We start from the raw sequence: 15602 nt of genomic DNA on the forward strand, positions 1-15602 counted from the left end.
ACCTGGCTTTGTATCACATGCAATTTGATCCACAGTCAAGAATATGACAAGAGTTCACTCTGACATGATGCAATTTGGCTGAAATGTCATTAACTGCATCCTCTGTATAATTGGTGTTGTCTCTGAAAGACTGAAATGTGTTGAAATTAATCTATTTGAAAGGAACTGTAATGAAAGCAACATCATAAGCACATTGGAGTAAATTCCCTCTGAATGTAATATTTCAACTAATCCATAGACTCGACTAATAACAAAAAGGAATGCCGACGAGCGCTTAAAGAAGAGATCAATACTGTAATGAAGGTATTCTGACTATATTAGATACACTAATGTAGAACATCTTTTCAAGGCAGATTTGCTGTTGTGTAGATGACTCCAAGTCGATAATATATACATACGTATACGTACTGTACCAACTGAAAATGAAGACAGACATGTTTTTCCTCTATAACCTTTCAATTCAAAGGCCATGTGGGAGGAAAGGTTGATGGAGGTGATTTAATACAGCAGGATGGGCTACAGTATGTATGGGACGATAGAGGATAACACCAGTCACTGACCTTTGGTTCTCAGTGAGATTGAGGTGGCGTTTGATGTCCAGCAGGATCTCCTTGAGGAAGGTGAGCCTTTTGACCTCGTGCTGCTGGCACTGGTCAAACACCTGCTCCATGCTCTCCTGGTACGGGGGAGTGACAGCACTCAGCTCTGACAGAGACTTCTCATACTTCTCCTTAGCCTGGAGGAAGACAAGGACAATATCAGCTCTGACAGAGAGTTCTCATACTTCTCCTTAGCCTGGAGGAAGACAAGGACAATATCAGCTCTGACAGAGACTTCTCATACTTCTCCTTAGCCTGGAGGAAGACAAGGACAATATCAGCTCTGACAGAGACTTCTCATACTTCTCCTTAGCCTGGAGGAAGACAAGGACAATATCAGCTCTGACAGAGACTTCTCATACGTCTCCTTAGCCTGGAGGAAGACAAGGACAATATCAGCTCTGACAGAGACTTCTCATACTTCTCCTTAGCCTGGAGGAAGACAAGGACAATATCAGCTCTGACAGAGACTTCTCATACTTCTCCTTAGCCTGGAGGAAGACAAGGACAATATCAGCTCTGACAGAGACTTCTCATACTTCTCCTTAGCCTGGAGGAAGACAAGGACAATATCAGCTCTGACAGAGACTTCTCATACTTCTCCTTAGCCTGGAGGAAGACAAGGACAATATCAGCTCTGACAGAGACTTCTCATACTTCTCCTTAGCCTGGATGAAGACAAGGACAATATCAGCTCTGACAGAGACTTCTCATACGTCTCCTTAGCCGGGGGGAGGATAAGGACAATATCAGCTCTGACAGAGACTTCTCATACTTCTCCTTAGCCAGGGGGATGATAAGGACAATATCAGCTCTGACAGAGACTTCTCATACGTCTCCTTAGCCGGGGGGATGATAAGGACAATATCAGCTCTGACAGAGACTTCTCATACTTCTCCTTAGCCGGGGGGATGATAAGGACAATATCAGCTCTGACAGAGACTTTTCATACTTCTCCTTAGCCGGGGGGATGATAAGGACAATATCAGCTCTGACAGAGACTTCTCATACGTCTCCTTAGCCGGGGGGATGATAAGGACAATATCAGCTCTGACAGAGACTTCTCATACTTCTCCTTAGCCGGGGGGATGATAAGGACAATATCAGCTCTGACAGAGACTTCTCATACTTCTCCTTAGCCGGGGGGGATGATAAGGACAATATCAGCTCTGACAGAGACTTCTCATACTTCTCCTTAGCCGGGGGGATGATAAGGACAACACGAGGAGTTGGACACAGTGTATTTCATCCACAAGAGGTAAGAAGAGCTATGTTACTGCAGATAGATGTAATGTATCAATATAATCAACAATAGGCAGTGCAAACATTTCTGCTATTTTTGCTACCAGAGCTCCGTGAATAGATGATTGGATGATTGTGGTGGCAGGTAGACTAATGGTTAGAGCATGGGGCCAGTAATCGAAAGGTCCTGGATCGAATCCCCGAGCTGACAAGGTAAAAATCTGTCGTTCTGCCCATGAACAAGGCAGTTAACCCACTGTTCCTAGGCCGTCATTGTAAATAAGAATATGTTCTTAACTGACTTGCCTAGTTAAATAAAATAAATGTCCTGTCTGATCACTAGAGTAATCTGCCACACTGAGTCGTCCACACTGCATTGATTCTGTTTTTCACAGCTTATTTCACTTAAGCCGCTAACAGAAACAGACTAATGTACTTAGTATACTGCAATAACACACACACTATGGTGTTAATAGTACCATATATATTTTAAAACAGATGGAATGACACTAGATAACATGGAATTTTCTCCTGTTTGATATGGAGAACGTCAAATGGCATCGTGTAAATTCAGCTCGAAGTCTTACCTTCTCATACATTTGTACAGAAAAGGTTGTCATGTCATTTTGTTGCTCTATCTTCCATTTGTCAGACCCTGAGCCTCTCTGTCTCACCTTCTGAACATCGTGTTTGCACTTGTCTGTTTTCTCGTGGAGTTTCTTCTGCTGGTCAGTTGTGACGGAGGCCTGTGTCTTCCCATCTGCCTCGCGGGTGGCGGCCAGTTTCTCCTCCTTACACGCCATGTGGTATGTTTTCTTAGCAGTCTCCATCTGTGGAAACACATACAGAATCTTAGTATCCCTATAGATAAACTGTATAAATACTAATACATCTAAGCATGACAGTGACTTAATTGAGTTACTTTCGCAAAGGCAATGTTGTTCTCTGATGCTAAGCTTGGATGAGTGATGCAGCAAGAGTCATTATGGTACACAAAACAGAACTAACACATATGCCAATAGCTACAGTACCTAGCTGTTTGGCAGAGCAATTTGTATGTTGACTCAGATGTAGGTAAAACAGCCATTGTTTTGAAGATGGCCTCTGTAAACCCTATTAGGGCTGATTCAAGTGGGTCCTAGTCCAAGGACAACTGTGTAGTGTGCATCACCTATCCTACACACATGCAGTACCTTTGCAGCCAGACACACTCTTCGGGAAAAAGGAGCTAACTAGAACCTTAAAGGGTTCTTCGGCTGTCCCCATAGAAGAACCCTTTGTATTCCCTTTTTCATTTCAGGTAGAACCCTTTTGGTTCCCTTTCAACAGAGGGTTCTACCTGGAACCAAAAAGGGTGCTCCTATGGGGACAGCCGAAGAACCCTTTTGGAAACCTTTCTTCTAAGAGTGCAGACTGATGCACAGCCAAATGAACTAATCTAACCAGGTGTGGTCTCAGAGATCAGTCATGAAGACAGCCAAGTGCATCAAATGCCTACTCACATATCAAATATACATATACAATATGTACCCTATATTGGATTTAATAAGAATAAAGTGGTTTTCCTGTTAGAAATGCAAGTACACATAGAAGATACAACAGATCCCCTTCCCTAACCCTTCCAGTCAATTTACCTCTTTGAGCTTCTTGGCCCATGGTTTCTGGGCCTTCTTGAAGCCCTCGTCGGCCTCTTTGGCCTCCTTGAAGCCTCCGATCATCTGCTTGTGGTACGCCTCCTTCTGCCAGTTCTTGACCTTCTCCAGGTCTTCGTTGAGCAGGCCGTTCTTCACCTCCTGGTGCAGCTCACTCACCTTCTCAGCCTCGGTCATCACACCCAGCCACGCCCTCTCCACGGTGCCATACTGTGGTCCTGGGGTTAGAGAATATCACAGGGGGACATTCAATCACAACATATAGATGGCAGAAAAATATGATGGAAAATATGAACGTGACCAACTCAGTGTTAGCCCTGAGATTGGAAGGTTGGGAATTTGATCTCTGACCAAGTCATACCAAAGACTGTAAAAATGAGACCCAATGCACCTGTGCGTGGCACTAAGCATTGAGGAGATAGATTGGGGTTAAGGCCCTGCGATAGACTAACATCCTGTCCAGGGGGTGTACTTGTACATCAAGCTGACTCACTCTACAGAATCAGGAAATAGGCTCCTGCTCCTATGAGGTGTTCCGGCTCATGCAAGGCTACTTACATTCAATCAAAACATATAGGTTTCAGAAAATATGATTGTTGTCATCTTACAGAAAACACTCACAATACAGCTGAGCAGTGAGATGAAGGAAATGAATTTAACATGGGATGAAGACCTCAAAACAGACTGCAACAAAAGCCACCATATGAGTAGCTTCTAATCCACACAGTAAGATTTGGTTCATTGATTGAACCTCTCCAATCCCGATACTGACCTTTCTCGATCAGCTGTCTCCATCTCTTGGACCAGGCGGTCAGCTGGTCACCATAGGCCTTCTCAATCTTGGCACGTTCCTGAAGGCAGCCCATGAGGTCATTGCAGAGCCGGTGGCCGTCGTCAATCCGCTTGACGGCACGCTTGTAGTTCCCCACCTGAGAATAGTGAGAGGTTATATTAAAGGTCCAAGTTACATAAAATAGGAAAACACAAGGCTTCCCTTGAATTGACATACTGGTATCAATGATTGAGGATGAGGATGCAGTCATTTGCACACAAAAAAATATTGCAAGTGCAATACGCCAAATCTCTAAGACCACGAAGATATTTTGAGATGGAAATAACTAATCTGATGGGCCAACATAAACTGTAAATTAATTTCCTTTCTTGAGAGAGTCAAATTAGAAATGTAGTCAAATGAAGTTAAATACTACAACTCTGATGTAGTGATGAAAATTATATATTATCTATTAATACCCTTGAGTAACAAAGTATCATCTGTACTCTCTTTCATCATTCTCATACTACCTTAAGAGATGCCACCTTAAGAGATGCCACCTTAAAGACGTCATCCAGTGATTTTGGAACTATTCCTGCTGAAAAGTGATATCCCAAGAATAATGACAGTAAATTATACACACTAAAGGGTCAAAAAATATGTTTTTAGCAAAATAGTGTTTTTTAGACACCTGCAAACTTCAAGGAGTAGGCCATTCTAGGAGTTGGTCTGATGGTGACTTTGTGATGTCATCGGCCTCCCCCCTTGCTTGAGGAAAAATAGAGGAGCGATAGAGAACAAAATAGGAAAGGCCCACCCCCCACTTGTGCCATGTCAGGAGGATACCTGGACCACCTTTTGAGATGTGCCTTTTATGAAGTAAATCAGGTCTTAAATGAGGTGAAAGGGAGTCTGGAATAGGACTTTATTATACGCAGTACAGAGATCTGAGGCCCCTCCCCCCAGTGCCTGCAGGGGGCGTGAGCTCATGGTGCATGACGGAGGGGGGGGGGGGGCTCGTGCCTGTGCATGTGTAGTTATGCAATTGCAGCGGCTTTGTGTGAGTGTGTGTGCGCTCTGTGTGTGTGTGTGTGTGTGTGTGTGTGTGTGTGTGTAATGGCCCGTGCATGTATGTGTGTTTGTCCCTGTGTGTGCGCGCACACGTCTGTGTGTGTGCTTGTGCACTGTGACTGCTATAATCCTGTACTCTGCTCTAATGCAGGCAGACAGATTATCAGGGATAGGACACTGACAGGATGAGGCAGAGATAGGAATGCAGCCCACAGTCACAGACCACTCTGTCCATTCAGACAGGATGGGCCCTGGGCTGGGTGGGACAGGTGTGGGGTACAGGGTACAGTGATTGCATCTGATTGCAGCAACAACAACCCGACACACACAAACTTGAGTTCTCCACTTCAGGTTATCAACAGTGTCTGTAACCATACATTGTCCTCTATGTAAGATTAAAAACAAAGCCCCTTTGAGCAGAGTTGACAGTATATAGATGATATACAGATTTGTATTTGGTGTGTTTTTTGTCAGATATGTGCTTTTCATATCAAAACATCTATCCCTGTGAGAGTCATTATGCTATTCACTATGCTGTGGCCGGGGCTTTCTTGGCCACATAGAGATCTATACAGGGCAGGTGCATGTGGGCTGAATGGCTCCCTCAGTGCTGCTTCTAACTGAGAGGCTCTGTCTGTCTGTGTGTCTGTGATCCTCCTCCATACGATGACACAAAAGGGTCTCTGTGTTCAGTGAATTCATTAGCACTAATTGGATATGTTCTGTGCAACAACAACAATATCAACGCATTGGAATTAGCAACCATATTCCTATGGATCTTCGCGGAAATGAAATGACCTATTGTATCATGTTTGTTTTCTGTTGTCAATAACCTTTTCAAACAGAGAAAAGAAAATGGAGACAGTCATGTCCATGTTTAATGTCTCCTAAAGAGGGATTGTTGTGTGTGACTTGGCTTATAAAGGTCGATAGGTTTTCCTTCATAGCCCAGAAGAACAGTATGGATGTTTTTTTCTGAAGTACCTCCCAAAAGCTGTCCATAGCGTCGTCAGCAGCAGCAGCAGATTCATCGTAGGACCCCGACATTTTCCTGGTTGTGGCAAAGCAGGCTAAACTCTAAATGTGTCAGCAGCAGAGCTGGGTTCCTCATGCACTGGAAGAGAAAGAGAGAAAGAGGAGAAAAGGAGGAAAGAGTGAGAATGCATAGATATAAGTTATACATAGAAATGTATAAAATGCAATACAGTAGAACATCCTACACTCTTAGAAAAAAAGGTGCTATCTAGACCCTAAAACTATTCTTCGGCTGTCCCTATAAGAAAACCATTTGAAAAACCCTTTTTGGTTCCAGGTAGAACTATTTTGGATTTCATTACCTGGAACCAAGAAGGGTTTTTCAAAGGGTTCTCCTATGGGGACAGCCAAAGAACCCTTTTGGAACCCTTTTTTCTAAGAGTGTACAACATTCATCATTTACGACATGATGTGATATGATATACAATACTTGGGCTCTCTATGGTATTCAGAAACCATGTTTTCCATAACCACTCAATGAGCAGCACTGATGAAAGGCTTCCTTTGGAGGCTCTGAGACAGCTCTAATAATAAGGTAAAAATAGTATTCTGTCCCCATGAATACTGCTCCCTGGCCCCAGGGAACAGAAAGGCCATTTTCCACATGCCTGTCCCAGAAACCATAGCACAGACACCACAGGGCACACAGCATCACTGTCATCATGGAGGTATGATCCTGCATTGTACTACATAGTAGCTATGCATAAAGCGTTCCTCTACCCTGACATATTCCATCTGGAAGACTGTAACACTACACATTGACTGCACACAGACATGTAGGCATACAAACACACATGCACGTGTGCAAACGCACGCAAGGCGTGAGCACATTGACACAAGCACACACATGGACACACACACACACACCTGGAATTCCGTTTGGAAAATGTGTCGCCAGACAACGTGACCGGGAAGATTTTAATTTACCTGCCATTTGCGAAATTTACAGGACCCATATGCATTGGGTGCATAACCCATTAGTTCGTCCATCAACAGAGTTCAGAATGATAGAAATCCCATTTAGATTATGGAAATGTTTCTAACAGAACGTGCAACTCATGTAATGAAGCAGCCAATAAAAACGTAATTTTCAAATATTCGCAAAAATACTATTCGCAGGAAAACACCATTCTAAACAGTTTAGTATAATTTTAAATGTTGAGACAAGAAGGGAGGTGTGTGTGGCAAAGATACAGACGAGTCTCTCTCCAGAATGGCTCAACTGTCTCTTGCCAATTCTTGCACATTCATTGTTTCATTGTGAATTGTCTGCCCTTTGATAAACATGTTTTATCAATTCCCCATTACATACAGTACCAGTCAAAAGTTTGGACACACCTACTCATTCAAGGGTTTTACTTTATTTATTAGACAATTTTCTACATTGTAGAATAACAGTAAAGACATCAAAACAATGAAATAACACATATGGAATCATGTAGTAACCAAAAAAGTGTTAAACACATAAAAATATATTTTATATTTGATATTCTTTAAATAGCCACCCTTTGTCTTGATGACAGCTTTGCACACTCTTGGCATTCTCTCAGCCAGCTTCATGAGGTAGTCACCTGGAATGCATTTCAATTAACAGGTGTGTCTTCTTAAAAGTTAATTTGTGGAATTTATTTCCTTCTTAATGCGTTTGAGCCAGACAGTTGTGTTGTGACAAGGTAGGGGTGGTATACATAAGATAGCCCTACTTGGTAAAATACCAAGTCCATATTATGGCAAGAACAGCTCAAATAAACAAAGCCAAATGACAGTCCATCATAACTTTAAGACATGAAGGTCAGTCAATCCAGAAAATGTCAAGAACTTTTAAAGTTTCTTCAAGTGCAGTCGCAAATACCATCAAGAGCTATGATGAAACTGGCTCTCATGGAGGACCGCCACAGGAAAGGAAGACCCAGAGTTACCTCTGCTGCAGAAGATAAGTTCATTAGAGTTAACGGCACCTCAGATTGCAGCCCAAATAAAGGGTTCACAGCGTTAAAGTAACAGACACATCTCAACAGCAACTGTTCAGAGGAGACTGTCACGCCCTGATTAGTTTCACCTGTCCTTGTGATTGTCTCCACCCCCCTCCAGGTGTCACCCATATTCCCTATTACCCTCAGTGTATTTATACCTGTGTTCTCTGTTTGTCTGTTGCCAGTTCGTCTTGTTTAGTCAAGTCAACCAGCATGGTTTTTCTGTGCGCCTGCTGTTTCCAAGTCTCTGTTTTTCTAGTCCTCCCGGTTCTGACCTTTGCCTGCCCTGACACTGAGCCCGCCTGCCTGACCATTCAGCCTGCCCTGACCTCGAGCCTGCCTGCCACTCTGTACCTCCTGGACTCTGACCTGGTTTATGATCTTTTGCCAGTCCCTTGTTTTATAATAACTATCAGAGACACGAACCATCTGCCTCTCATGTCGGCATCTGGGTCTCACCCTGTATCGTTATAGAGACTGCGTGAATCAGGCCTTCATGGTCAAATTTCTGCAAAGAAACCACTACTAAAGGACATCAATAAGAAGAGACTTGCTTGGACCAAGAAATAAGAGCAATGGACATTAGACCTGTGAAAATCTGTCCTTTGGTCTGAGGAGTTCAAATTTGAGATTTTTGGTTCCAACCACCGTGTCTTTGTGAGACGCAGAGTAGGTGAACGGATGAACTCTGCATGTGTAGTTCCCACTGTGAAGCATGGAGGAGAAGGTGTGATGGTGTGGGGGTGCTTTGCTGGTGACACTGTCTGTGATTTATTTAGAATTCAAGGCACAATTAACTAGCATGGCTACCACAGCATTCTGCAGCAATACGCCATCCTATATGGTTTGTGCTTAGTGGGACTATCATTTGTTTTTCAACAGGACAATGACCCAACACACCTCCGGGTTGTGTAAGGGCTATTTGACCAAGAAGGAGAGTGATGGAGTGCTGCATCAGATGACCTGGCCTCCACAATCACCCGACCCCAACCCAATTGAGATGGTTTGGGATGAGGAAAAGCAGCCAACCAGTGCTCAGCATATGTGGGAACTCCTTCAAGACTGCTGGAAAAGCATTCCTCATGAAGCTGGTTGAGAGAATGCCAAGAGTATAAAAGCTGTCATCAAGACAAAGGATGGCTACTTTGAAGAATTTAAAATATATTTTGATTTAATACTTTTTTGGTAACTACATGTTTCCATATACAGTTTAAGTCGGACGTTTACATACACTTAGGTTGGAGTCATTAAAACTTGTTTTTAAACCACTCCACAAATTTCTTGTTAACAAACTATAGTTTTGGCAAGTCGGTTAGGACATCTACTTTGTGCATGATACAAGTAATTTTTCCAACAATCGTTTACAGACAGATTATTTGCCTATAATTCACTGTATCACAATTCCAGTGGGTCAGAAGTTGACATAAACTAAGTTGACTGTGCCTTTAAAGAGCTTGGGAAATTCTAGAACATTATGTCATGGCTTTAGAAGCTTCTGATGGGCTAATTGATATAATTTGAGTCAATTGGAGGTGTACCTGTGGATTTATTTCAAGGCCTACCTTCAAACTCAGTGCCTCTTTGCTTGACATCATCTGAAAACCAAAAGAAATCAGCCAAGACCTCAGAAAAAAAATTGTAGACCTCCACAAGTCTGGTTCATCCTTGGGAGCAATTTCCAAACACCTAAAGGTACCACATTCATCTGTACAAACAATAGTACGCAAGTATAAATACCATGGGACCACGCATCCGTCATACCGCTCAGGAAGGAGACGCGTTCTGTCTCCTAGAGATGAACGTACTTTAGTGCGAAAAGTGCAAATCAATTCCAGAACAACAGCAAAGGACCTTGTGAAGATGCTGGAGGAAACAGGTACCCAGGTATCTATATCCACAGTAAAGCGAGTCCTATATCGACATAACCTGAAAGGCCGCTCAGCAAGGAAGAAGCCACTGCTCCAAAACCACCATAAAAAAGCCAGACTACGGTTTGCAACTGCACATGGGGACAAAGATCGTACTTTTTTGGAGAAATGTCCTCTGGTCTGATGAAACAAAAATATAAAACTGTTTGGCTATAATGACCATCGTTATGTTTGGAGGAAAAAGGGGGAGGCTTGCAAGCCGAAGAACACCAACACCAATGACTCCAAGCATACTTCCAAAGTTGTGGCAAAATGGCTTAAGGATAACAAAATCAAGGTATTGGAGTGGCCATCACAAAGCCCTGATCTCAATCCTATAGAACATTTGTGGGTAGAACGGAAAAAGCGTGTGCGAGCAAGGAGGCCTACAAACCTGACTCAGTTGCACCAGCTCTGTCAGGAGGAATGGACCAAATTCACCCAACTTATTGTGGGAAGCTTGTGGAAGGCTACCTGAAACGTTTGACCCAAGTTAAACAATGTAAAGGCAATGCTACCAAATACTAATTGAGTGTATGTAAACTTCTGACCCACTGTTAATGTGATGAAAGAAATAAAAGCTGAAATAAATCATTCTCTCTACTATTATTCTGACATTTCACATTCTTAAAATAAAGTTGGGATCCTAACTGACCTAAAACAGGGAATTTTTACTAGGATTAAATGTCAGGAATTGTGAAAACTGAATTTAAATGTCACGTTCTGACCTCTTTGTTTTAGTATGGTCAGGGCGTGAGTTGGGTGGGTCGTCTATGTTCGTTTTTCTATGTTGTGTTTTGCGTTTGACCTGGTATGGTTCTCAATCAGAGGCAGGTGTCGTTAGTTGTCTCTGATTGAGAATCATACTTAGGTAGCCTTTTTCCACCTGTGTTTCGTGGGTGATTATTTTCTGTTCTGTGTTTTGTATTTTCACCGTTCAGAACTGTTTCGTTTCGTTCTCGTGGTTTTGTTGTTTTTGTTCGAGTATTCGTTTTCATTAAAAGAGATAATGAATACTTACCACGCTGCACCTTGGTCCTCCTCTCTTTCTCCCAATGACGAAAGTTACATTAAATGTGTTTGGCCAAGGTCTACAGTGGGGCAAAAAAGTATTTAGTCAGCCACCAATTGTGCAAGTTCTCCCACTTAAAAAGATGAGAGAGGCCTGTAATTTTCATCATAGGTACACTTCAACTATGACAGACAAAATGAGAAAAAAAATTCCAGAATATCACACTGTAGGATTTTTAATGAATTTATTTGCAAATTATGGTGGAAAATAAGTATTTGGTCAATAACAAAAGTTTATCTCAATACTTTGTTATATACCCTTTGTTGGCAATAACAGAGGTCAAATGTTTTCTGTAAGTCTTCACAAGGTTTTCACACACAGTTGCTGGTATTTTGGCCCATTCCTCCATGCAGATCTCCTCTAGAGCAGTGATGTTTTGGGGCTGTTGCTGGGCAACACAGACTTTCAACTCCCTCCAAAGAGTTTCTATGGGGTTGAGATCTGGAGACTGGCTAGGCCACTCCAGGACCTTGAAATGCTTCTTACGAAGCCACTCCTTCGTTGCCCGGGCGGTGTATTTGGGATCATTGTCATGCTGAAAGACCCAGACACGTTTCATCTTCAATGCCCTTGCTGATGGAAGGAGGTTTTCACTCAAAATCTCACGATACATGGCCCCATTCATTCTGTCCTTTACACGGATCAGTCGTCCTGGTCCCTTTGCAGAAAAACAGCCCCAAAGCATGATGTTTCCACCCCCATGCTTCACAGTAGGTATGGTGTTCTTTGGATGCAACTCAGCATTCTTTGTCCTCCAAACACGACGAGTTGAGTTTTTACCAAAAAGTTATATTTTGGTTTCATCTGACCATATGACATTCTCCCAATCTTCTTCTGGATCATCCAAATGCTCTCTAGCAAACTTCAGACGGGCCTGGACATGTACTGGCTTAAGCAGGGGGACATGTCTGGCACTGCAGGATTTGAGTCCCTGGCGGCGTAGTGTGTTACTGATGGTAGGCTTTGTTACTTTGGTCCCAGCTCTCTGCAGGTCATTCACTAGGTCCCCCCGTGTGGTTCTGGGATTTTTGCTCACCGTTCTTGTGATCATTTTGACCCCACGGGGTGAGATCTTGCGTGGAGCCCCAGATCGAGGGAGATTATCAGTGGTCTTGTATGTCTTCCATTTCCTAATAATTGCTCCCACAGTTGATTTCTTCAAACCAAGCTGCTTATTCAGTCTTCAGTCTTCATGCATTAACAGGTGTGCCTTGTTAAAAGTTAATTTGTGGAATTTCTTTCCTTCTTAATGCATTTGAGCCAATCAGTTGTGTTGTGACAAGGTAGGGGGACATACAGAAGATAGCCCTATTTGGTAAAAGACCAAGTCCATATTATGGCAAGAACAGCTCAAATAAGCAAAGAGAAACGACAGTCCATCCTTACTTTAAGACATGAAGGTCAGTCAATATTGAACTTTTCTAGAACCTTGACAGTTTCTTCAAGTGCAGCCGCAAAAACCATCAAGTGCGATGATGAAACTGGCTCTCATGAGGACCGCCACAGGAATGGAAGACCCAGAGTTACCTCTGCTGCAGAGGATAAGTTCATTAGAGTTACCAGCCTCAGAAATTGCAGCCCAAATAAATTCTTCACAGAGTTCAAGTAACAGACACATCACAACGTCAACTGTTCAGAGGAGACAGTGTGAGTCAGGCCTTCATGCACGAATTGCTGAAAAGCAAACCACTACTAAAGGACACGAATAATAAGAAGAGACTTGCTTGGGCCAAGAAACATGAGCTATGGACATTAGACTGGTGGGAATTTGTCCTTTGGTCTGGAGTCCAAATTGGAAGGTTTTAGTTCCAACTGCCATGTCTTTGTGAAACGCGGTGAAACACAATTTGATTTGATTTAATTTAATTTGGAGGGTAGGGAGACATGCTGCTTAGTTATTTTGGTCAATCCGCCAGTAGATTGTCTTCCTTTGCAATGCGTGGTGAAAAGGAGATGAGAAAGACAGAGAAAAGCCTAATTGATTGAAACATCAATTGATGTTCAGTATGACAGGTGTCAAATCTAAACATGAAAATAGCTCTATCAAAGTTTCAATATATTGCACATCATGTTCATGTTGCTTGTGGATTCAAGGCCACTAAATGTGCCAGTCCAAACAGATTCTACTTCTCCTATTCAGAACAAGACTCAAAAGGTTATTTTCACTTACTGTATCTAAAACTGATACAGTAAGCTGATCTTAGTATCAAGCCTTTTCCACCATAAAAAAATTATTGAGTATCTTTTGCTCAATGAGGAGAATATGCCTCTAAAAACAATCCAAACAGTTCTAATAGGCTACTACGATTTCTTGACAATTTATCAAACCATATCTCTATTATAAACTTGGTGCCCATATAAAAAACACGACCAGTACACAGTCTCTCCCTCAATAACTAGAGGATAGATGATTTGACCAACTGAAGGCAACTTTAAATGACTTGGATAAGAGACATACATCCGAATGTCATATAATTGGGTCCATTAGAGTTTTGATCCAATCCTTGGGCAATTAATGAATCACCGACCGCTCTTGAAGACATAGCTTGCAGGATATCGCACTGTACAATCAACATACTAGGATCTGTCTAACAGCACAGCCATAAGGAAATAAAGGCAAAGGTCAAAGCCATTATGGCTCAGAAATGAGCAACAATATTAATGATTTTCGCTTACCCTATTTGCACCCATGAAAACAGATTGAAGGACACTATCAAAAAGAAATGTATATCCACAAGCCCTTGTGGGAACCATACACGGGCTACTCCCTCTTCAAGTCTTATTTTGTAGTCCAGATTTGGCTTCTGTTTGAATTCATTAGCAGGGAGAACAGTGGGCTCTGTTGAATTTCTTTGTTTTGGGCCGTCTTGGCCAGACCCAGTGTGAACAAGCCAGTGTTTCTCAATGGTGGACAGATAATCCTGCAATGTTTCAGTTGAATGGCTTAGAAGGGGAGGGAGGGTGAAGAAGAGGATAGGAGAAGATAGGAGGAGCAATAGAATATAAATGCATTGCAGTGTGTGAGAGAGAAGGATGCAATGAAGGAGTCTGAGATTACACTAACTACCAGGATGTGATTATGTATTGATAGGCTAGCTAGCTAAACGTGCAAGGCATCCCAAACGTGTGTGTGTGTATGTGACAGAGAGAGATATATTGAGGCTGTGCTCGATGTGTGTGATTGTGTATGCAAAAAAGCAGCATGCAAACCTACTGCCTGAATACAGATGGTTTACGCTTAGATGAGGCGACTGGTGTGGAATAATGAAATAAGGAGTGGTGTTGTTAAACATAATGATGTATTATCTATGACTTCGTATATTGTGTAGCATGGGAGACCATGTTCATACCTTCGCCATAGGGCTGTTTTTCGCTCTTCTAAAGCCTTGTGAGTGAGAACCACAAAACACTTGTAAACCTATTACAGTAATCAGATTTCAGTCAGGTTCTAACTTCATTCTCCCACACCCTACCATCCCCCTTTCTGACACTTTTTAGAAATGAGGCTGATTACCAAACCAGGTAGCTTACTCAAATACGCTTGAACCCATCTATAACTCACTCTTATCCAAACAATATGAATTCCATAAACACTGGTGGTTGTCTGGCACCCCAATACAACTACAGTATCTGCTAAGTTCTTTCTAGAATGATACACTCTACCTGTCATGGCTACTGTTGGACAGAAATACACTCTGAGAAGACCTTCAACTGAGAAGCTGATAGGGAGGACACTCAAGGAGAGAGAGGAGGAAAGAGGAGGAACTGGAGAGAGAAAGCGATAGGGAGGAGGAGAGTGAGGCTTCTGAAGGAGAGAGAGAGAGCGAGAGAGTGAGAGCGAGAGAGAGACAGCGAGGAAGGGAGGTAGGGAGATGAGACTTGGTGGAGCAGGTGCATAGAGCAATGGAAGCTGTTGTGAGAAAACAGTTGGTGAGCGGAATAGAGAGTGCCACCGGGTCAGAGTGGTAGCTAAATAGATCAGGATAGAGACGTGATTCATCTCCGGGGCGTGCGGGCGCTGCGGTTACAGCGGCAGGGTGGAATAAACAGGCTGTTGAATGTTGCTAGGAGACAGACAGAGCTACAGCGCTGTGTGCACGGGGCTTGCATCATCACAGTGGAGATGAGATGAGGGTGGGAAGCTGGCCATTATCCACATTCAGGCGAAAACATAAGGGGTGGTTAGGTGGATGAGTGTCGTCAGGTGACTCTGCAATCAACTCCTATAGGGTCTCCTCATATCCATAACAGCACAGCACCTGCACTCCAGTGAAAATGA

At 42.8% G+C, this 15602-nt stretch overlaps 1 protein-coding gene across 4 annotated transcripts in view; it reads right to left on the reverse strand.

Annotated features, from left to right (window-relative positions):
- The window catches only part of LOC139557439 (protein kinase C and casein kinase substrate in neurons protein 1-like), a 47150-nt gene that overhangs the window by 7987 nt on the left and 23561 nt on the right, over window positions 1-15602 (reverse strand). For 3 of the 4 annotated variants that reach the window (XM_071372250.1, XM_071372247.1, XM_071372248.1), the window contains 5 exons: window positions 6321-6450; window positions 4266-4422; window positions 3476-3711; window positions 2516-2671; window positions 561-736 (listed from right to left, as the gene is read on the reverse strand). In XM_071372250.1, the coding sequence (XP_071228351.1) occupies window positions 561-736; window positions 2516-2671; window positions 3476-3711; window positions 4266-4422; window positions 6321-6383 (788 nt within the window). In that variant the 5' untranslated portion in view covers window positions 6384-6450. Of the gene's footprint in view, window positions 1-560; window positions 737-2515; window positions 2672-3475; window positions 3712-4265; window positions 4423-6320; window positions 6451-13999; window positions 14226-15602 lie in introns of those variants that run through there. The other variant, XM_071372249.1, reaches the window with a different exon arrangement.

This window comes from Salvelinus alpinus, chromosome 28 (assembly GCF_045679555.1).
Source record: "Salvelinus alpinus chromosome 28, SLU_Salpinus.1, whole genome shotgun sequence".
NCBI classification, from domain to species: domain Eukaryota; kingdom Metazoa; phylum Chordata; class Actinopteri; order Salmoniformes; family Salmonidae; genus Salvelinus; species Salvelinus alpinus.